The sequence below is a fragment of the Pyrgilauda ruficollis genome, unplaced genomic scaffold (assembly GCF_017590135.1).
Source record: "Pyrgilauda ruficollis isolate IOZ18807 unplaced genomic scaffold, ASM1759013v1 scaffold45, whole genome shotgun sequence".
NCBI lineage: Eukaryota > Metazoa > Chordata > Aves > Passeriformes > Passeridae > Pyrgilauda > Pyrgilauda ruficollis.
The window spans coordinates 5,460,816-5,484,701 of record NW_024526044.1 but is presented as its reverse complement, the minus strand read 5'-3'; the positions used below and the strand labels follow the sequence as shown (position 1 = coordinate 5,484,701).

The 23,886-nt window shown below is 43.5% G+C and overlaps 1 protein-coding gene across 1 annotated transcript in view; it reads left to right on the top strand.

Moving 5' to 3' along the window:
- Nucleotides 1-40: 40 nt before the first annotated feature.
- PTPN1 (protein tyrosine phosphatase non-receptor type 1) overlaps nt 41-23,886 on the top strand; it is a 31,444-nt gene continuing 7,598 nt past the window's right edge. The window contains exons 1-3 of the mRNA XM_041478463.1: nt 41-179; nt 21,380-21,470; nt 22,731-22,831. Coding sequence (XP_041334397.1) covers nt 117-179; nt 21,380-21,470; nt 22,731-22,831 — 255 coding nt within the window. The 5' untranslated portion in view covers nt 41-116. The remainder of the gene's footprint in view (nt 180-21,379; nt 21,471-22,730; nt 22,832-23,886) is intronic.

The following is a 23,886-nucleotide window of genomic DNA, read 5'->3' as shown; positions in this document are numbered from 1 at the left end:
CGTCGCCGGGGCGGGTGCGCAGTTCCGGCGGCAGCGGGAGGGCGGGGGCCGGGCAGAGCCGCCGCGGCCTCGGCAGCAGCTGCAGCCGGAGCGGCGCGGGGGGCCAGGCCCCCGCCATGGAGATCGAGAAGGAGTTCCAGCGGCTGGACCAGGCCGCCAGCTGGCCCGCCATCTACCAGGTGAGGGGCAGCGCCCGGCCCGCGGTGCCCCGCCGCCGGGCGGGGAGCGCTCCCTCCTTCCCTCCCGCTGCTCCCTCCCGCTCCCCGCGATGCCGCCGGTGCTGCCCCGGCCCCGAGGGCCAGCCCTGCCCTGCCCTGCCCGGGCACCGCTGCTTCCCCGCTCCCCGGGCGGGCGGGTCCCGGCCGGGGCAGCCCCCGCTCGGCGCTGCCGCGGGCACATCCTCACCGCGCTGCCCGAGCCCCGGGCACGCCGGAGCTGCTGGAGCTGCCCCTCCCGAAGCGGGGACAGCGAATGCCTCGGATTTCTCTTTGGGTTCGAACAGAGAAGCAGCGAAGGGGGCATCAAATGCGTTTGGCTTTTCAGTCACCTTAATCGTAGAACAGAGCCTGAAGCAGCGAATTAGCAATACTTGTGCAGCTAGCTGGTACTGGGTTTTTATTGTGCCATTTGCTGCATTTAGATCTTTTGGTGATATTTAAAAGAACCCTGTGACAAGCATGAATGCTTGCAGTAGTGTTTGCCTTCTGGATTCAGCTTCATATACAAGCCACAGAAGTTAGTGCTTTTATCTTTAAAAGTTCTTCACACCTTTATCTAAAATGATGTTTAAGAGAAGCAGAAATACATGAATGACTGGGCGGATGTGTTCAGTCAGATCGGCAGCATTGCTGTAACATCCATTTGAATGTTTGAGCTGGTATATTGCATAAATGAATGACTTGAAGTTCACGTTTGCAACACAGACGTTGAGCTTCGCTTTTTTCAGTGTGAATTTCTCTGGCAATAGACCACTGAGAGAAGGAGGTGCATAAAAGTGAAATAAATGGACTTCCGTTTCGGAATCGCAGCAGGCAAGTTTTAACAGCAATAGCTTGCAGGGTGAACATCTTCAGTTGTCTGGCATTTAGAGAATAAGCATGACATGTTGAGCCTGCTTTTCGGAAGGTCCATTTCCCACATTTCCCTTCCCTGCCGAGTCTCAGTGCTTGCTGACTGTATCAGTTCAAAGTCATGTGGATATATGACGTTATGTTTTTGCTGAACTGTTCTGGATGATTTGGTGTGTTGCAGGCTTAGTGCTCAGGAAATGATTTTGAGTAATAGAGCTTTGTAATTAAAGTGGTACATTTCTACAGGTACAATTTAATTACAGAAGTGAAATATCTAAGTAGAATGAGGGAATGGCCCATTTTCAATGAGAGATCAGCATTCAGTGATGTTTTTGTCCTGCTCTCTTTGAATGATATGACTCAGTGGCCTGCTCAAACTGTGGCACAGCATGAGCTTTGAATGAGGACTAAAATTCAATTTAAAAAAGGACTAAAGTGATTCTTTGATTTGCATCCAACTATTGACAAGCACGGGGGGTGGGTTTTTTTCCCTGATTGATTAGTAAATATGTGCATCTATGTAATGAAATTCAGTTTCTCAGCTGCATCCTGCTTTTCAATGAGCTGTTGAAAATGGCATCTTGGCAGCTCATGTACATCTGGAAGAGCAATGTACGTCTCTATGAGCTGTGACATTAACAAAGCAGTTTTCCTACAACACTGGTTTTTGCTTGAAGAATGCAGTAAGTAGGGCAGTGTATGTGGTTGGTGCAGAAAAACACTGTCCCCCAGGGTGATTGTACCACGGGCTTCTGGTACCTCAGTGTTCTGACTGTAACTCTGAAATCCAGAAACGTCACCAGTGCTGCAGGTGGAGCATCCTGCAGCTCAGTCTTGGAGCATCCTTGTCTCGAGGTACAGCACAGCATCTCCAGGAGAATTAGCAGCAGACAGGGAGGTGTGGCTGAGGGAACGTGTCTGGGTGCCACATGACTTGGAAGGGTTAAAATTGTCCATGCCTCTTTTTTTTGGACGAGCGGAAGCTGTGTTCAGCTATGATAGTACAGTTGTGAAAGAATAGAGTTTAGATTACCTTCTTTTTTCAGCAGAAGTAATCACAGGATGGGGACACAAACATTTCAAAATGAAGACCTTGTTTAGGTGATTTTGTGACAATCATGTCTTGGGCACTGCACAATTGTGGAACCATTCTCTGTACAGCTGGTCAGAGCAGGGTGAACAGTGATGAAGTTCTTCATGTTTTGTTACTCTGGGGTTTTTTTTGAATGTTTATTTGGTTTTGAATACCTATTTCTATCCCTTACTTTCCTCTAGATTTGCTTGTTGCAAGAACTGTGAGCCATGAGATCCTGTGGAGGTTGTTCAGGGACCCAAGTGAGAAAAAGAGTTGCTAAGGTTGTGGCTGTTGCTTGTATTTCAGAGAAATACAAGCCTAAGAAAGGCACATTCAAATTAAAATCCTCTTCCATGTAACAGTAAGTTAGAGCAATGTGAGCTTTACCGTGTACTAACTGTGGTAAAGGTGTGCAACAGAAAACAAATGCTTAGGGTAAGTGAATGATATGCACCCTGCAGAAAGATCATTAGAAGTATCTGTTGGAATGAGAAGCATTCACTCTGGAGATGTCACAACAAAAACCCATACCCCAGAGCTAAGGAAAGCACAGTTTGGGCTTTTAGAGCAGGGAAGAAAAGTAGGTATTTGTCCAGAATATCAAAACAGCACTGGATTGTCATTTGTCACTCACAGTGAGTGCAGTATCAGACTCCCACAGTAATTTTACATGCAGAAGTCTTTCAGAACTTTCAGAGATACTTTAGTTTCTAACTTCTTACACAGGGTGATAGAACGAGATATTATCTTAAAAACACATCCCTCAAGTACAGGTAGAGTTGCTTCTTGTGTTTATATAAACCAGATATGTTGACTTTAGCATGTTGGCCAATGATATTAACTTTGATGTGCTTATCAGGAGCAGTAAAAATACCTGTGAATTATTTACTGATGTACCATTCAACTGGGGATTCCATTCACTATGGATGGAGACAGAGCTGTCATTTGGGGACAGCTCATGCAGAGTTTTCCATGTGAAGGTAGCAAAATGAAACAAAAATGTGCATTCTTTTCTAGTTTTTATAGTTAGTGGAATATATAATAAGTACTGGATATAGTTTAGATTTTCTAGCATGTTTGGAAGTGAGTATCCTGAAAACAGAACTACCTATCTCTGGAAAGCTGAAGTGTAGTTGGAGTAGGGTTTGAGGCCTGTAAATAACTGTTCTCAGGTTCTTTATTAATTTTTGAGGGTCTTTTAACCAAATATTAATGTAACTGTTAGTTTTTCAAGCCTCTCTAAGCTAAACTAAAATACTACAAATTGTGAATATTAATGAACTTCATTCAGATTATGGGAGGAAGATGGAAAAGTATCATGGACATTTTGGATATCCCTCTGTCAAGACAGAAAAGGTATGGGAAGTCTTTTAGGTATTCACTGTCTCTGGAAAGATATTTGTAGAATATTTTCTTTTGTAGATGGATTTTGATGCTGGAAGTAAACTGTGAAATGGTTGACCCTGAAGAATTGTAACAGTGTGGTTGTGTTGTGTATTTAAAGTCAGTGGACAGGAAGCTCTACAAGTGTTGTTGGTTTATGAGCTGCAGCAAGAGTGCAGGCTGCAGTCTGAAAGCATTTGGGTTACTCCTTTGCTCGGGTGCTAAGCAGCAGATAAATTGTGGCACGAACATGACTTTTATAAATGCATCTTTGTGCTTTATTCCGCCAGTTCTAGCTGCAGGTCTCTGCATGCAGTGCCTTGCCACTGCTTAATTCGTGCTCTGTTGATTCATTTGAGGCTCAGCATAATTGGCTCTGGTTGTGGAAAGCTGGTTTTAGAGCAGGGAGTCTCTGTTCCTTCAATAAGCTGAAGATATTCCATGTTTTCTGTGCTGTACACTGAGTCTTCCTACACGTGTGTGGGGTCAGTGATGGAGAAGCAAGAGTGTCTCTCAAAGTCAGGATCCTCCCTGAAAGCAGAGCTGCTGCTCAGCTGCAGGTGATGGCACCTTGGTGCCCCTGGGGCTGGCTCAGGGCACTCTGCTCTGGGTTAGGTTTTGCTGCTGGCTCTTTCGGAGCAGCACTTGTGTCTGCTGCTGGCAGATTTCAGATTGGGTAGGTCCCATTATATAAAGCTACCTGAGTCACTTACTCTTGCTTTTTCTACAGAGTTTAAAATCTAAATACTTGAACGCAGAGTTTCTGTCATGGTCTTGCTGGAAGCAGAGCGTGGAAAATGGAGCCTGTTATGGTTGTCATTTGCTAAAAATTTAGAAATCATACAATGTGCACACTGCTCACCTGCTTCTGAGCATTTTTGGAAGGGTTTTATGGTGTTAGTGTGTTCTTCCACATGGTACTGTTGCCTCCTCTGTGTGCTGGAAGCACAGATGTATGGAAGAAAATTGTTAAGGAAAAGCAGTGTTGGCCACATGCCAAATGATGGTAAATTCAAATAGAAATAGCCCTTGTAAGCAGAGAATAAAATGTGGTAATGGTAGGCCAAATATTTTTCAAACTAAAATAACTTTCTAAATATGCTGGGTAGGTTTGAAATAACAGTTCATCCTGTAGTTAACTAAACATTAAAATTAAATGTTTTCCTGTAATACTTGCTTTGCAAATGGACTTTGTCCAAAGGTTCTCTTTAGTTGAGTCTTCAAAAGATGTGGCTTCCACTGAAATATCACTGCTACTTTCTTGTAAACATGAGAATTACCAGGTTTTAGATCAGTGTCACTTGCATGACCTAAGTATCTGTTTGGGTAGTGAATTTAGCCTCCTTAAATACCTGAGGATACTCAGTGATTCCTTACTAAGTGATTGCTTCTCTGCAGTGTTCATAATGAACACAGACTTGGTCTGATCCTCGAGCTTGGATGTTTGCAGCACTTACCATTGAGGTTTTCTGGGCTTTTTTTAGTCGTTGGTCAGCTTGTTTCATGTTGATTTGCAGAAGAGGTGGTTTTTCCTCCCTGGTGCCAGGAGACATGCCCTTGCTGGTTTGACTGGGAGAGGCACTTTGATAGAGCATCCAACTGCTTTGTGTGTTCCCTTTGTAGATCGTGTAGTACAAATGCCAGTTCATTTCTGCCATACCCTGTGAATTCAGATGTGCTTTTTCTCTCACCCACGCAGAATATAGCTAAGATTCAACAGCTTGCCTGTCATATTATACCCAGAAAAACTGGTAAAAGTGATTCTTGGAAATGCATGTGATTCTGCTAATAGTGATAGCTGATCTACTTTCAAATTGGGTTGTATTTTCTGCATTTAAGAAAGCAGGTTCATAGAACAGTAGAAAAATTTACATCCTGGCTGGGAAGGAAAAGGAGCTGGCATAATATGAAACTTTTAGAAATGTTTTTCTATTTTTTCTTACTTTTAATTCTGTACACTTTCCATGTGAACAGTTGTCTCAGCTCTTGGTTGTTGTGGATGCTTTATGAACAAGTAGTTTAAGGGGTCAAAAGTCACCTTTAGCACTGAGGGTGAAGATTTACCAGTTTCACTAATGATGAAGAGATCATTTAATCAGATTGCATTGTTCTGTGCAGTCTTTTTCTTCTCCTTAGAAGGTTAAAACGGTTTCTACATCAATAGAAATAGAAAATAAAGCAACAATACAGCAGGTTTTGCATTCTGCCAGTTCAGGCAATTGTGGAGTACAGGGGTGAGTGTGGAGCTGGGCAGACCTCGCTGCAGGCAGAGGAAACCCTCCCCTCTGGACTGACAACTCTGTAGTTCATGTACTAAAATAACTGCTATTCAAAATGCTGCTACGTAGTACCATTCTGGACTTAAAGCAGCTGTTATGTTTGTGATCTGTCAGGTGCTTTTGCTTGTGTCTGAAGTTCCCAGAATTTTATGCTGCTTCTGTCAAGTACTTGATTCTTCATGTACTTGATGCTGAGAGCCATCCTACAAAAGACACTCTGTTTCTGAGATTCTTTATATTTATATGGAACAAGTGTTCTACACATAAAGAGGAATGTTCTCATAACCTTCTTCCCCTGTGCACAGTTCAATGAGAATTGCTTGTTTATACCATTCCTGATCCCACAGTAACAGGTTACAGTAACATAAACAGCGTGACCTTTTAATGCGATGGCAGGAAGTAAAATGTGAAATCTATTTTAAAAATGCATCTTTGACTAAGGAAGAGTATACTTCCTTTTTCTGACAGGAAAAATAACCCATGCTCGTTCAGAAGATCTCGATTCCATTTTACAGTGTGGGGCCTATTTTTTCCAGTCTTCTGTACAGTCATTGCAGCTGCTTGAAGTAGGACTAAAGCTCTGCCATCCTCACGTGGAATTGTGTCTCCTTTCCTAACATTTGCACAGCCATCAGTGACTAAAGATGGGGGCTACAGGAAAAACACAACTCTGACACAAGCAAGAGGTTTTAGTAAGAGGAACTTCTTTTGGAAAGAAGGAAAGGGTGGGTCATTGGAGCAAGAACTGGAAAAATACTACATAGCTTCTTAAACAGCTCAAATACATATTGACACATTTGACAGAATTTCTGCATATTTCCAGAAGTGGAAGAGATATGGGGAATTCTACCCAGTAAAGGACTGGGGGTGGACAGCTACCCAGCTCTGGAAAATGTTTTTGTTTTCTTCCTTAAGTGATTAATTGAATTGGAATCAACACTGTCACTTCTTTCTTAAAGTTCTACCAGTGGAGGATTTTCACAGTAAATCACAGTTGCTACTTAGAACTTCATTGACTGTGGGGTGTCACGAACAAGAATCGTGTTTCAGCCTGTACTTCTTTTCATTCCCAGTATTGAAACCTTCTCAGAACTGGCCTCAGGTGTTTCATGAGCAGGGCAGATTTCCCCTCAAAGCAGATCTGTATCAAAGCTCCTGTGCAGGACAGTGTGTGCTGGGAACCAAGAAACCCCCTCCTCTGATCCCTGCACATTCCCAAGAGCGTTTCCAGAAGTGGAAGAGATATGGACAGCTACCCAGCTCTGGAAAATGTTTTTGTTTTCTTCCTTAAGTGATTAATTGAATTGGAATCAACACTGTCACTTCTTTCTTAAAGTTCTACCAGTGGAGGATTTTCACAGTAAATCACAGTTGCTACTTAGAACTTCATTGACTGTGGGATGTCACGAACAAGAATCGTGTTTCAGCCTGTACTTCTTTTCATTCCCAGTATTGAAACCTTCTCAGAACTGGCCTCAGGTGTTTCATGAGCAGGGCAGATTTCCCCTCAAAGCAGATCTGTATCAAAGCTCCTGTGCAGGACAGTGTGTGCTGGGAACCAAGAAACCCCCTCCTCTGATCCCTGCACATTCCCAAGAGCTGGGGTGGCACTGGCAGGGCACTAAAGTGGCAGGCTTGGGGCTGGTGTGAGCACTGGGGCAGGGCTGTTTGGCACTGAGCAGCCTCACCTGCCTGCCTCATTCATGATTTCCCTTTGCCTTCTGTTCTCCAGCAGTCCCTGATAACTGACACATCTCCTGGGAGATGAACCAGGGGAGCATGTGGCACCTGGCTGCTGGTGGCAGCAGGGCACAGCAGCTGCTGGCCTGGGGAGAGGGAAGGTCTGATCACTTGGAGGTGCCAAGCCCACAGTGCTCAGCCCTTCTGTGTTTTCAGGGGCCCTCAGCTTCTGGAGCTTCTCTGCCCTGTGTCCATCAGATTCATCTGGTGCTCAGTAGAGGCAAAAGATTGGAACAGGAGGTTGACAAAATGTGAAATCTTTAGAGCTGCTGAGTTCCTGGATTTATTAGCCCACGTGAGAGCATTAGTGGAGAGGTCTAATCTTACCAGTCTTTTTAGAGCCTGTCAGGAAGCAGATGGAGCAGAAAGGTTTCATGGAAACTACTGACTTACGTCTTATCTGTCATTGATTTTGTGTTTGCAGTTTGTGTAAAGCTGACCATCAGGAGCCTCCCCTGGGAGCCAAGCCCATCATTCAGGGCTTTGCTTGGTCACCCACACAATCCAGTGTACAGGGTGCTCCTCTGTGACTGACTGGCTGACAGCAGGAAACTCCTTGTGTGCTGCTCTGCCTGCTGAGTTCTCCACCACATGAAATTTGGGGTGGTAAAACTGTTATGTGCTTATTATCTTCTAAGAATAGATAATAAGTTAATATTGCTACCCAGTTAAGAGCAAGCATTCAAACATTTATTGCTTTCATGTAACAACATCTACATCTTTTGGGTTTTCTTGTTCCAAAGTCTTTGCTAACAATGTGTTCTGCATATTAAACTCTCTCTCTACAGACAAAATTGTCTTGAAATACTTACAGAAGAATAATATAATCTAAAAATGCTTTGCCCTCAGCAGTGTTGATATTAAAGGAAGCATTTGTGTGTGATTCTGGTTGTTGATAACCTTTATTTGTGGATCAGTGCTCAGGAGCCTTTGGTGTAGCTGTCTTTTTGGGGTGGGGAATGGAAAGGGTTGTGATAGATGTGAAGGGTTTATTTAAAGATATTTACTGCATTTTTTAGTATTATTTTTTTTCTGTAAGTGTTCCAGATCTGTTCTACAGCTGCAGATGAGGATTTGAGGTAGGCATCAAGTGATAAAGCATGTTTAGTCACAACTGATAACTGGCTTCAGCTGGCAGGAAGTGGAACACGATGAGCAAGAGTCTGGTGGAGCCTGGGCTGGGGTGGGTTCGGTGCAGCACTGTCTGGGCTGGCAAGGAGTGCTGGAAGTAATGGGAGTCATGTGTTTCCAGAGAGGATACTGCCACTACAAGATGTAGAAGTTGTGAGGGTTGCTTGGCTGTGCTAAATCAGCTGGTTTAGTTCTCAGAATTAATTATTTTTAACTAGCAGGATGAGTAGATGTATGAAGTGGCAGAACTGTTTATCTCATCTGATGCACACAACTGACTCTCACTGCAGTCTGTTTCATTAGCATGGGGAGCATTCACCAGCCCTTTGAAGGCCTGGCTTGTCAGGTTTTGCAGTCTTTTTCATGTGCTGGAGTGCAGAGTGCGAATCTGTCCTGCATTAAGATGTCTGTGAGCATTTATCTTGATTATGTGATGTCCCTGTTTAACACTGACATTTGTTTTTATAAAGTCTCAGTTGCTTTCAGATGAGATGTCCTGTACAGTTGGGCATGAAAGCTCTCTGTCCCTGCAGTGACAGTTAAAACATCCTCTAATAACACAGGATTGGTTCTGTCAGTGTCTTGAAGCATTGCTTTGCAGCTTGGAGAACTAAAAATACTGAATACATTTGATCTTGGCTGGCTGGTTTGGGGTTATGGGAGGGGTTGTCTTCATGCCAGTTCCCAGGCTCGTTTGCCATAGGTGGATTGTCTTACACATTTACATCTCTGCTGTAAGTATTTAAGGGTTAAGTTTTCCTTTCCAAAAAGCGTATTGCCTTTTTCTCTCTGACCCTTAGAGCAGTTTACTACTCTGGAAGTAGTTGCATAAACATTGTGCTTTTATGTGCAACTTCTGTTAAACCTTGGTGCAGAGCAGGGGTGTCCAGGCATCCTGCCCCAGAGCCAGCTGGGGGCTGGGCAGTCTGCTGTCCCCATCACTGCCACCCTGGCTGGGCAGTCTGTGCTGTCCCCATCACTGCCACCCTGCCTGTGCAGCCCTTGCAGGACACACCAGTGTCACACGTGTGGGCTGGGGACACGGCAGCAGTGTTTGACTCACCCCAAACTGTGTTTGGGCCATGGAGTGGGAGCTGAGCAGCTCAGAATGCTGAAGGGTTTAATATTAACCTAGCTCGCTTAGATTGCTTTCCTAAACACAAATTGACAGTCATGTGGAAAAGCAGGAGTATCCTAATTCTGCTTTATCTAACATCTGTTTTCAGCAGTACTGTTTGTTCTCAGCAGGTTTTTGTGTGCATTGCAGTAGCTTGGCAACCTGTAGGTTGCACCATTCAGTGAATTCAGTATGGTTTTAATCATCACTACGATTTTCCTTTCCAAATTTGAATATTCTAAGTACAGTGGAGTGGGCATCTGTAATTACAACTGCAACCACCACATTAAACAGATCCCAGCTGAAAGAAGCTGTTCGTGCAAATTTGTAATCCAGCAAGTTCCTTCAATTGCTGTCCAAAAGCCTTTCTTAAGAAAAGATACTTAAAACTTCTTTCTGGAAATGGTACTTAAGCAGCTACAGCTACTTTAAGTTCCCAAAGAGGGATTTGGGCAGTGTGCTGAGAACCAAAGCTACTGGAAGCAGGGCTGGTTGCTGGTTCTGCTGCAGGAGCAGAGCTCGAGTTTGACCTTTCCCTGCATGCAGAGGCATGAACCTGCATTGTGCAATCCTGGTAATTGTACATTCTCTTTAAACTCTTGGAATCTTGTTAGGTTAGAAATGATAAAAAGCTTTTAGTAAGAGTGTAATGAGCATGCTTTGGCAGAATGAACCCGTAGTTCCATTGCCTGTCTACTTGCTAATGGCCAATGTGGTGAAACATTCTTTTGCCATAGATCAGAACTTGCTGGAGTTTGGTCTTATACCCTTAATTGTAGGGAGCAGCCAGAATGCAGACCCACTTACATTATGGAGCTGGTACCTCTGTAACATATGGTTCATCATGTTGGATGCATGGGGTTCCTTGGTACGAAATAAATTCAGTTTTCCCCCTCATACATCTGACTAAAGTCTGTCTCTCAAGAAAGCCAGTATGGCATTGCACAGTACAAACAGCTTCAAGGAAATGAAGTTTGCCACTGAATAAGATGTGGCTAATGATATTTTTTTAATAGGTAAAGCAGAGTTCACAATTTCCTATATAACAATTGCTCCACTCCCTTGCTGTTGTGTTTTAGTACTTCCTGTACATACGACCTTATCTCTTGGAGAATTTTTATGGAATTAGTAGAAAGTTGGAAATATGGCTGTTGCTTGTCCCATAGCATTCTAAATAGAAAAATAACACTGACATGGTCTGAACATGTGCCCCACTGTAGTGATGGTGTGACTGTTTTCATTAACCTGTGCATATACATGAGAAAGTTCAGTTTAGCTTTTAGAGTCACATTGGAATACCCAGTGTGAATTAAATGATTTATGCAGAGGAACACCCCTTAGCCATGAGGGAAGAGAAATTTGCTTTAAATTCTGACCTTGCTTTGTGTTTCAAAGTAATGAATGGTTTGCTTGTGTTAGAACCAAGACCTTTCTTTCCAGGCAGGCTCTTCTGAATGCTCCAGGTGGAGGGGAGTTGGCCTTTACCTTATCAAATGAGAATATTTGCCTTTATAAATGAAACACTTCAGAAAGAGTAGTGGGAAGTCTCTGAAGTCTGGATATTCTGTTGCATCTGGTGTGGTAACAGCATTGTGCTGTGAAGGCTAATTTAGTAGGTTTTGGAGAGGGAAAAAATCTTTGGGGCTCTTACAATATGCAAACTAATTAGAGGTTACAGTGAGCACAGCTGTTTCTGGCCAAGCTGACTAAGCTAGGAATTCAAATTACTATTTTTAGCCATCTTACAAGGTCTCTAGTTTTCAATGATACCTATGTTATTACTTCAAAAAATTATATTGTTGTGTATTTATCACCCTGACAATAAGCATTTCTAGTGCAACCAGTCCATTACTTTTTAAATCGAACAAAGCCTTTGCAGTTCTGTGAGATATTGTGAAGGTAGCTTCAAAATCACATTCTGAACTAGTTTCTTTTTTCTACTAAACTTTGTTTGGAACTTTCTGCAAAGATTACTGGATGAGAAAAAGCATTCCTCAAAATCTGAGTGTACTGAATAGACCCACTTCATGCATAAATTTGTTCCTTAAAAAAAAAAATCAGTGTAATTTTAACATAGCATATGGCAAGCTGGTGTCTAAAACTGCTTTAGCTGGCTGTACTTTCTAAATGCATATATAACTCGTTTAACTCCAGATAAGTATTAAAGAAAAAACATTGTAATTCATATTTTCTTCTGTGAACACCAATTGCTTGCTTTCTCTATCCTGTAAATTATGATAGATAAAATCTGAGTTTAGTTTTATTCAGTGTTGGGGGTAGAAAATGAGGCTTGCAAATTTGCTCTGTTTTCACAAAATCCTGTTTCCATGATGATAAGAGACTTTCAAACCAGCTCAAATCAAGAAAATAAAAATGAGGCAAACTCCAGAAGAACTTCTGATTCCTAGGTAAGAATCCTTTTGTTTCTGGCTTTGTGTCATCACAGAAAATACAGAAATACACCACTGAGAGTAAATCTAGAACTGCTTTTGTGTTTACAAGGAGTTTCTCCCCAGGACTGCAGGAGGAGTGCAGGATTGCCAGGGCTGGCTCTGAGCAGTGCTCCCTTCCAGGGCCAGTTCTTCTTTCCACAGTGCTCATGATGGGCTAGGGGAGCTCCTCTAAAGCTTTCTTCCCTTGTCTCCAGGAACCAGGGAAGAAAAAGCATTCCTGCAAGAGCCTAAAGAAATTGCCCAGAGAAATGGCCTCCCTGCTGAAAGGAGAGCTCAGAGCTGTCCCAGCACAGAGGGCTGGGTTCCTGAAATGGCAGGGAGAGACACTCAGTTAGAAACTGAGGAGATGGAGCACCCCAGCTGGGAATGACCCTCTGGGAGAGCACAAGCAGCAGCCCTCAGAGCCAGCCAGAGGTGTTGCCTGTCCTTGCTGGGGCTGAGCTGGGGCACCACTCCTCAGGGAGTGCTGTTTGGAAGAGAGAGTGGAGATCAAAATCCCTGCTCCAGAATAAGGTCTCATTCTCATTGAAAGCCTGTAATGTTTCAGCAGTCCAAGAAGGCAGAGATGTTTATTTTGGAATGCAACGACAACAACAAACTTGACATTAGGGTATTCAAAGGACAATAGCAGTGATGTGAAAAAATGTGTGGTATTTTGCTTTGTAAACCCTAGAAGTATGTTTTTGTAGCTCTGAGTCTCTGATGGGCAAAGGATTGTGTGTGTGCACATTTGACTTTAGCATTTCACTATCCTTGCTGTCTCTGAGGCCTTTCTCTTTCCCAGCTTTCCTAAAATCCTCTAATCCCATGGATTCCCACACACATTCTCACAACCAGCCCGTTTTCCCTTTGCAGCAAGTGCTGATGTTAACGGCATAACAAGAAGGAATTGATGATAAGTCTTGGGTGTAACAAAGTCTCCTGCTTCCCCATTACTCACCGCGTGTCCTGTGCTTCTGGGAGGTGTTGTAAGGTGCCAAGTCAAGTTGTTGAATTTGTAAAGAGCTTGATAAGTAAATATGGGAAGTGTGGAGCTCTTTGACAGCTGAGATTTTTTGTTTTGAGGCACGTGTGATTCTGTAAGGCCTCTCTGACATCGGTGAAGGTTTTGCTCTGACTTCATCTCTGTGTAGACATCTCTGATTCCACCTAGTTTGTAATACTTATGTTGAGCACCCACCAGAATTTCTGAGGCCAGATTTCCTGTTTTCAAGTAGTGATGTAAACTTTGGTCTTCATTACTGGTGACCCCTTTAATGTAGTCAATGGCACCTTTCAGGAGAGGTGTCTGTTTTCTTCTCTTGGAACCCCCTTACCCCTCTGCCACTGAAGCAGTGCTGCAGAATGGGCTGAGAAGTGTCAGAAGCATTGTCCTGTTTGCTAAATCTAGGGTTAGAAATCCTTGTGATCTTATTCAGGGGATCATGTACCTTCCAAGGAATTGTCCTGGTGCCAAATGTATAGGTATAAAATCAAACTGAAAAAAAAACCCCAACATCACCACTAGGAGACCATTTAAAAAACCTTTTTCTGACTTATTAGGGTTGCCTTGAGGATTAGAACTATAGAATGTCCCAAAGCTTGGGACAAATAATTTATCTCTTCTGGATAAGCAAAAATGATGGATTTAGGAGAGATGGTGACTTTGTAGTAGCTGGAAGTTTTAGCTACACCACAGGTCTTGTGTATTTGTAGGTCCTGTACGTGTCCCTGAGGGAGTCACAGCCTTACTCCTGACTAAACTCCCTGGTGCTTCATAGCTGCTCCCTAATTAGTCTGAATTAGGGGCGAAAGGGAAAGCTAATGAGTTGGTGAGGTTGTGTTCCCAGGAAGGTGTGGTTGGTGTTTGGGAGCGCTTTGGAAGCACTTGTCCTTTTCCTTGAGCTGTGTCCCAGGAGAGGCTCGGGGTGGGCAGCGGGCGGTGTGCTGGCAGCCTGGGCAGCAGCAGGGTCGTGTGGGGGAATCACCCTTTGCTGGGACCCCTGCGCTGTGCTGTGCCCTCGTGGCTCATTCCACAGCTCAGGAAGGTGGCTGGGAGCTTGTCTGGGCCGTGTTGTGGGAATGCCCCTCGTGTGGAGCTGCCTCTGCCCACACTGGAGCACTGGAACGCTCTTCTCAGGCTGAATTTGGTTTTCTCTGTGCCTTCTGCTCATGCTCTGTGCTAGGCAAGTAGCTCTCTCACAGGTGGTACCTTATGTTGAAAATTATCTCAGCAAGGATAAGATCACTTGGGAATGGCAAACTGCCCTTTTTTCTTTGGTAGTTCTGGTATTTTAGCAAATTCTGCGTGTCACAGATGAGCAGATGTCACTGGAGATGGGGAATACTGGACTTGTCTCGTTTTCTGTTATTGTGAGCAGTATTTTTAAGATACCAATTGACCTAGATGTGTTAAACTCATGTAGTCTCCAAAAGGATTAAAAATAATGCTGTGATAGTTCTGCATCTATGTGAGTTTAAACTGCTGATGAGACAACGACACGAATGTTGGCATTTCTTTTTTGAAAAATAAATCGGACATTTGCAATCTTATTTTGTTTCTTTAAAATATTTGTCCTGAGTGAAATGACTGCGGTGTTTGTCTGTTAAGCAGCTAAAGTGCTGTGCTGTTTGTTTGGCTTTTAGTCAACACACTTTCCAGGAAAAGGTGAAAGGACACAAACACCACAGACAGGTTTCGGTTGTAGCTCACTGCGTGTGAAGTGCACGCCTTAATCTAAAGTGAAGGCTCTTTTCAAAAGACTTCATTGAGGCTTAGGAGGAAGAGTGGAACTCAGGTACTTAGGGCTGGTTGCTTTCAAACTCACTTGTGATATTGCTCATGGAGCCCACAGAGCTTGTTCTGTGTGCTCCTGCTCATTGCAGTGGGCTGGCACAGGTCATTAGATGAGTGTGTTAATGATCTTCCCAACTGATTTAGGGGACAGTAGATCCAGTACTAAGCAGTGTCCTGGGATCTCTTCAGGCAGAAGGTGATAATGTCCTTCTCTGCTGGAACAATACCTGGTTCTGCAGTGGCCCTTCCGATTCCTCCTCAGCTGCAGGTAACACCAGATATTCTGCAAATTTGTATTCTTTCAGTGGGCAGTGTGCCAGCATGCCCAACTGAATGGATGTGTTCAGAGCCAGGAGTCTTGGAGCAGATGCATACACTGGGATCAAAAATGGGAGAAAAGGAAAAAAAGTCTGTAAAGATCTGTTCAGCTTTTAACTGGTAAGACCTTGAATGAGTTACCTGGTGAGGAAGCAAGACTTACATTTGATTATCTTATTTACTTACTAATCAAATTAGTTCATTTATCTTAAGATTACAGGGTGGTAATGGATTACACAAGATTTGGGGGAATGGTGATAATGATTATGCAAGATTTGGGGGAGATAGTACATTAACTTAACATTAACTGAGGTTATCAGCACAGTATCTCTGAGAGTAGAGGGCTCTGAGTGAGTATGGGTAAAAATTCCATGGTAAATCATTCCATGGTTCCTGTTTCATGAAGCCAGAGATCCCCTTGAGAAGCTGTGAGCTGTCTGCAGTGGGGGGCATTTCTTGTCCTTCTGTTTCCAATTTGAAACATACCGTTTGCAGCTTGTCTGCATTCTAGGAGATACCCTGGTTATGCAGCACGTGGAAAGGTGTGAGAAGTGTTTCTTATCCCTCCCTCAGTTCCAGCATTTGCAGGGTTCTTGTCTTTTTTTTCTCCTCTGAAGCCTCCAAAGCCTTGAAGCCTTTTGTTTGTGTTTTTTTGGTGGTAGCTCTGTAAAAGCTCTAATGCTCTTAGATGGCTTGTGAGATGTCAGAATGAAAATATTAGGTATCTAGGAAAGCAGGACTGTTTATAACCACAGTTGTCAGTCTGTGAAGCCTGGAATGCCCTACGGGCCAGCAATGATACATTTTTAAACTCACACAAAACCCATACTGCAAACAAATTAAGGTCTGGATTTGCTAGGCAGACTAAATTCCTTTAGGAGTTATGTGAATATCTGGTCTGTGGGCTACACCAGTCTATTTGAGATGAGGTTAAACCACAACTCTTCATGTAGAGACCCCTAATGTTTGGGCAAATCAAGATGTGGATCTCATCGTGGTGGTTATTTCTCTTACAGAAGAAGAGCAACTGAGTTAGAACCTCTTGACACTTTAATGAGAGTGTGGTTTATTTCCTGGCACTGACTTTGTCTGATGATACAGATAGCAAAGCTCTGCTTTTGCACAGCAGCTGTCAAGAAAAAGCCATTTCACATTCTCAAACGTCTCTATCCTTCCAATAATGTCCAAGATGCACTTCTGGAGTAGATTGAGTATCTGGGAGGAAAAATAGAGATGGATGTGAAGAAGAAGAAGAAGGGAACTTGAGTTGTTTTCTTACGCTGGCGCTCCATTCAGTTGTTTCCTGTTTTGGCAGTGGTACATGGCTACAGAACAGCAGAAGTAGAATGTTCCTGCCAGCAGCTCTGAACTTCTTCTGTTATGGGTCATAAATTTCAAGGACAAACTATATTTTGAACTTACTGAAATTTGAGAAGTCTCATGTAATTCTTTAACCTGATAGTAGAGTTTAGCTCTTTGATTTCCCTGTGTTGCAACTCTCATAAGAACCAGAACTGAAAAATCAGTTTTTACCCAGTGCAGATGACACTGAGGCAATCTGAGAATCCGAGCAGCTGAGCTGTGCAGTATTGCTGTGGTTTATTGACAGCAGTGCCTTCCTTCTGGGAACATGCAGAATAAATGCACTGGTAAAGTTTGGAAGTGGCACAAGTCTGTGGTTTTCTCCCTTCTGGAGGTGCAGCCAAGCCCTGAGAGCCACTGAGGTGCAGGTTAAACAGCATTTACAGTGTGCAGTTATCTCCCAGATGCAGTGGTGCAGTGAAGGGCTGCAGGAGCTGCTGTCAGGAGCCTCTCCAGTGGGGCATGTTGGAACTGGTCAGTCTGTAATACCTGCTGGCTGTGATAAATACGGCCCTGGGAAAGATGAGCCCGCTTTGCCACGTGTTGATATGATTTAATATGGCAGTTTACATTCTCCTGGGGGGTTATTTCCGTGCTCCAGCAGCTGACTGGTGTCACAGAGCCTCACAGTGCCCGGGCAGTGCTGGATTAGCAGGGGGCTTTCTAGGAAACCGTGTTGCAAGTGTGTGATTTCTTATTTATTTATTTATTTTAACCTCGTGTAAGAGTGGTGTTGAACTTTAAACAAGCCTGTCCTTTCCTCTCTGTGCTGCTCGACCTCAGGAAGAAGCTTTACATAGTAGGCAACTGGTTTCTTTTTTTTTGAGGGAGATTAGTAAGCAAATCAACCCTACCATATCTTAGCTGAAAGCAAAACTAGGAGACCAGTTTAAAGGGTATTAAAATCCACATTTATTTCACTTAGCTGGCTAAAATTCTGCAGCTGCTTGTTAAGATTTATGTTTTGTGATGCAGCTGTCTGTTCATTTATCTGATCTTTAGATGACCTTCCTCTTACCTACAAGTTACATCCTCATTTCTTGTTCTTGCCCAAGTTCTCTGATGTAAAGCTTAATGTAGGATAAGAAATCAAATCTTCCTTGTCAAGGTGGGCTACATGAGCAGTTGTGTGCTTTATATCTTCATGAAGTTCTTCTGTTGGGGAGTGTGTTCAGGGCCTCACTCATGAGTTGAGAGGTTGCTCTCTCCCATGCTGAATCTGAAGACCTTTTCCCGTTTGTGTCAAGTTGGTGTTTGTTGTGGATCTCTTTGTACTTGCTGGTTTTCTTGTGCTCTTCTCTACAGGTCTTTGCAACCTCATTGGATTGTAGAGGTATTTCCATTCTGAAACCAGCCTGAGTGACATCCTGGGAAAAGAGCACTTCCACTTGACTTTGTTGTAACTTTTTACTCTTCCACCTTTTCCAGCAGCATCATGTGTCATCATTTTTTTCAGTGGCAGCTTTAAGAGGAAACCTGTTTTTTAAGCTAAGATTACTTTTTTATCTAAGTCTTTATATATGATTTTTGTGAAGTGCTGTCCTTAGTCTGAGTGCCTAGATGGATTAGGAGCAATTCTGTAGCCCCTGCTAAGATCTTGGCATTTGCTGCTTCCTGTAGGAGCAGAACTGCTAAAGTGACAGTAAATTGTTGTCTCTGAGTCTGATCTGCTCCAGGGTTTATGGTGCAGTTAAATAGTGTGACCAAACTGAGCCCTGCTGCAAGGATTCCTGGCAGTCTCTGGTGGAGCTGAAGATGTTGAGCTTGCACCTTTAGTGTCTCTTCTAAACACTGATACACGAATCTACACAGTGTGCTTGAATGGCTGATGGCATGGCCACCTCTTCCTGTGGTCTTACATAATATTTACTTGAAGATTTTGAGGTGCATCTTCTCTTTGTGAATCTCCTGCTGGCATCTGAGCAGGATGGGGAGAGTGAAGCCCAGTGTGCTGTTGTGCTCAGAGCTACAGAAGTTCCTGTTTGAAGAGCAGGGCTTCAGCAAACTTCCTCTTTCCACCCCAAAGTGTTGGGGGAACAGGGCTTAAAACCAGGAGATGAGTGGCATGAAGTGACTCATGCTCCAAACCCAGAGCATTTGACTTTGGAAAACTGACTTCAGTTCTAGCTCTTCCTCTTTAAAGTTTTATATTGCACGACCTTTTAAATGAAATGTCAAGCTTCCTTTTCGACAGGCAGGATCTCTGCAGTGTGACTGGTGTGATTCAAGAAGGTGTTTTGTAACTTCATGAATCCCTGCCTTCACTTCATCCCCTACCTTCAGTTCTCGTGACATCGCTGGCTTTCAGTTCCTCGGAGCACAATGATTCCATGCTGTGAATGAGTCTGATTTCTCCAGCCTGGAGACCTTGTGGCACTGTTCTGAGCACGTCCTGAGCCTACCCCAGCAGCAGCTGAGTGCTGTCAGTAATGATGGGAGTCCATCAAGGCCCCTGACGTGGCCACACGGCTGCTGTGGGTAACTCCTGTGGGCACTGGGTTGTTTCTCTCCAACCATGTTCTCTGTTAAAGACAATTGCATTTCCACTAAAGTCAGCTTCATATCCTGGAAGTGACCATCGATGATAAATTTCCTTTGGTCACTCTAGATGTTCTAGCAACTTCTGTATTCCAAAAAAAACCCAAAAAAACCCAACCAAAACTGCAAACCACTTTCCCCCACGTTGCAGAGGAGTGTGCCCTGTGTGATGTGCAGGCATGCCTGCTCTCCCGGATTTTCTGTTTTCCCGTGTTCCTCGCGCTCAGCAGCACTGGGTGCTGGCTGGCTTTTCACACCAGGCAGCAGCTTGCCTGTTGCCATGCCTCCATCCCTCTTTGTTACCATCCCACCCCCAGCCCGTGGTTTTTCCTGTTTCTTGAAGCATGCTCCAGAAATACACTGCTGTTTTAAATAGTCTGCTGAAGGCACACCAGTGCCTTGTTTCTTTCCATTTTCCCTGTGCCTGTGGGAGTTCAGCATCTCTAGAACTCCATTATGCACCAAGTACCTTTAGGCACTGTGGCATCTTGAAAAAGATCTGATCTTCGCTGGTGAGGTAACAGCCAGCTCTCTATTCCCTGCACAATAAATTGCCACTTTCAGTTCCTGAAATACCTGATGTTGGTGTTGGAATCTGTGGAACTCCTGGGGACTGGCAGTAGTTTGTGTGTGCACATACATGTGGATGCTTCAGTGTAATGTTTTTATATTAGAGTTCCTTTGTATAATTCCATTTTGTAAGGAAGCATTTGATCCATTTGATTTTAAAAGAGGGGACAGTTTTTTTTCAAATCTGTTAATGCTGTGAAAGGAAACTGTGTATTAGTGCTGCTGCTAAAATAGCCCAGTATTTACAGAAAAATTCCTTAGGGGTCTTGGTTTGGTTTGCATTTTGATGCTTTGATAAGATGAATCCTGAGTGGGGGGAGGGAGTTGTGTTGGTATTGGGTGTTAGGGATTTTCAACACACAATTGGGAAATGTGGTTAGTGATCTAGAAAACCATTTTTCCTAATTCCCTGTTTTTTTTCTCTTGTTAATCCTGTACAGTCAGTGCGGAAGAATAAATCCCTGTGAAGTACAAAGTCACCAAGCTAGTGTCAGAGACCAATTTCTGAAAACACCCATTTTAGCTGCCTCATGTTTGAGATATTAGACTGTGGCAGTCCAGATCATATTCTCCAGACTGCATTCTTCATAAGCAGAAATACTGGCAGCCATGTGTTCAGTTATAAAAAGCTGGCAGCTGATGTCAGCCCTTATTTCAGTTTTGGAATACTGTGCTAATTTTGGGCAGCTTTATGTAAATCAGAACTCTTCTCCTGACATGTAGCATTCAGGGTAAATTGGTACATACCTGAATAATGCAGCACAAGAGATAAACAGATAATGTGCTGCAGGAGATGGCCCACTTGAAAAGATCTTGAGCGTTGTACACGATTCTTTATATGCAGAACTGTGCTTGCACAGTGTTTACTTACAATGTGAAATTCTGTTTCAGCAGATTGGCACTAATGTCCAAGGACATTCTTTTTATTTTAACTTCTGAAATTGTCTCAGATAGCTGAGCTATTCTATGCATCTGAAATAAACCTGAGAGAGCCCTGGTGGTCTGTTTGAGGTGCTGCATCTGTTGTAGCTGAGCACAACAATTGAGAACCACTGACTTTACCACTGCAGCTCTGTGGCATCGTGCTGATAACTCAGGATAATGATGAAAGTGGTCTTAGACAAATCACCTTGTGTGTGTGTGATGCCAGGGGGGGTAGACAAGTTCTTTTCTATCACAATGAATGTTTTCTCTGCTGCTGAGTCAGAAGCAGGGTTGATATTTTCACTGATGCTGCAAACGAGGGCTTAAAGCAGTTTATGTGGAAGTGCTTTGGGGCAGAGACCCTGCTCCTTCAGGAGCTGAAAGCATAATGTCTGGTGAATGTTGTGCTGTTTTATTATGCAAACTAATAGTATTTTAATAATGTTAGTGTTGTATTCTGAGAAATTTAAACTCAGTTCTTAATTGGAGGCCCAGAGTGCTTTCTGTCCAGAATTCTCTCACATGAAGATGTGAAGTCAGATGGGTATTTGCCTTAAAATAGCTAATGGTATGAAATTAGATGGATTCATACGTAACAGAGTTTTTGTTTTTTTGTTTTGTTTTGTTTTTTTTTTTGTTTCAGGACATCAGGCATGAAGCCAGTGATTTTCCATGTAAAGTGGCCAAACATCCCAGAAACAAAAATAGAAATAGGTACAGAGATGTCAGCCCCTGTAAGTACACTTTCTTTCCCATTGTTTGTAAGACTGTTGACTTCTAATGACTTCTCACAGCTAAATGTTCTTTGTAAGGAGAAGATTCTGCTGGGTGGATAACCACCCAAGACAACTCTTTGTTATTATATTTATTTGTTTGGATGCTTTTATATCCATAGAGTTATACTGTACAAGCACAGCTCAGTGCTGCTGCAGCCTGGCTCTCCTGCTGCCATCCCAGGGACAGGGACAGGGACAGTGACAGTCCCACTGCCACCTGCCCAATTCTGGCATCCAGAGCCTTGGGCTGCAGTCACAGGGCACAAATGCTGCTCCATGGATGTGGTCAGAAATCACACTGGATGTGTCTGACACTGCAGGGAGCTCCCAGGAGTCTCTGAGCAGCCTTCCCTGCCCAGGACAGTGCCCAGGACAGTGCCAGCCCTGGCCACGAGTCCCCTGAGGGTGCAGCACTGCCTGAGCTCAGATGCCCAGCTGCTGTCCCAGGCCAGAGTGCTGCTCTGGGGCACAGAACTGCTGGCTTGGTGCTCAAAAGCTCCTGAAGCCTTTGGGGCAGTTAACCAGAGCAGTAATGTTGCACATAGTTTGCTTTACTAAGCAATTCTAATGTTTGAGGTTGTGAGTAACAAATTCCTTCTTGCCTTTAGATAATCCTGGTCCCAGTCTGTTTGCTTTCTTGCAAAATGTGGGAACCCTTGTGTGTATTTTGTTTTTTTTAGTTGGTGGTTTGGTTTCTTTAGTCCCAAGCTGAGCAAGCGACTAACAAAAGAGCAAGTCATTTTCATTTACTGTGTTTCTTGAATTTTGATCATTTTTTTCTGTACATCAGAGGGTGGCTAGGTTGGGAACAGTAACTAAATACCTATAAGAATAAAGGGTCTCTGTCCTGTTTGCACAATATATGTTTAAGACAATCCTTTAACAACCTTGAACAAGCTGTATTTGAATGTTTCAGCTGAAAAGATAAGTCGTGTAATTAGATTTATTTAAAACCAGCAACTTGATAAGTGAGTGGATAGGTCAGTGTGATGTGGCTTGCACATTGCAGTGGGGATTATTTCAGACGGCAGGGCCTCGCTCCTGCGGGGTGCTGAGGGAGGGGAGCTGTGGCTGGGGGCTGTGCTCCTGCTCTGGGTGCTGTGCCCAGCGAGCAGTGCCCTGGCTGGGGCTGAGCCCTGCATTGCCAGCACAGCTCAGCTGCTTGAGGATGTGCTGTGTTCCCTGTTCGTTAACCTGTGTTTTCTAATTGTGCTGCAGTTGATCACAGTCGAATTAAGCTAAACCAAGGTGACAATGACTATATCAATGCTAGTTTGATAAAAATGGAAGAGGCCCAAAGGAGCTACATCCTTACCCAGGTAACTGCTGGCAGTGGATAATAAAAATCTTATGGTGGCTGGAGTTGTTTTTCGTGGGTTTTCTGTTTGTTTTCTTTATTGTAAAGCTACTTAAGTGCATACAAACATCTGTGTGTGTGTAAAAGTCACTGCTTTTCCCTGAACCTGTCAGTTCCACACCTATCTGTATAACAAATTAAAGGTACCCACATGCCCTGTTGTCTTATTCTGAGAGCCAGCAACTGTGCCAGGCGTCTTGTTTGTGCTAAATGTTCATTTCCCTGGAGACTGTCCTGATCTCTAATCTTGGCTCTTTTTTTACCCCTTCCTCCCACACTTTAGATAAAGGTAGACTGGGATTAATATTTTCGAGTGACAGCTCTTCCTTCCTGTTTCTAAAGAACAGAGATAAATCTTCTCAGGAAGAAATGGGCAGAGCAGTGTGCAATGTGCAAATGGTCCTTTGAGCTCAGCTCTCGTTGCCCTGCCCCAGGATGGGGGTTGATCAGGGGGGAGCTCTGGGGAATAGTCAGATGTGCAGCTGGCTGGTACTGGTCACTGCTTACTGTCCTGATCCACATTTAATGGCTTTGAATGGCTTCATTTCAATCCAGTCCTTCTTTCTGAGGACCTGCTGTTCTGTTTGAGCACAGGAGTGGATCAAACCCAACCTTCAGAGCAATAGCTTCAGAGTAGAAAATGGCAAAGGAACATAGCAGAAGTAGGAAGTTCTACTTTGAGAATAGATAATCTTTAAAAGGAGTCACTACTTCATTCAGTCCCAAGGCAAATCTGTGAAGATTCTGGAAAACCAGATAATTTGTTAACTGATTTTGCATCCTTTCAGTGTTTTGGGTGTTTTAGTCAAGTAATTTTCAAGCATCATGAGTAAGGAGGAGGGATTGCAGAGTAGATTGACACAGATGTTATTTTTGATTTTAGTCAGTGGGGTTTATTTCCCCATGACCTTTGTATATCTTTCCTAAGAAAATGCAGCATTTTTCACTCCCAGTTCTGTTCTCACAAATGAGACTCTGTCTCTCTTCCTCTTATGTATGGGAGGAAAAGATTAACCA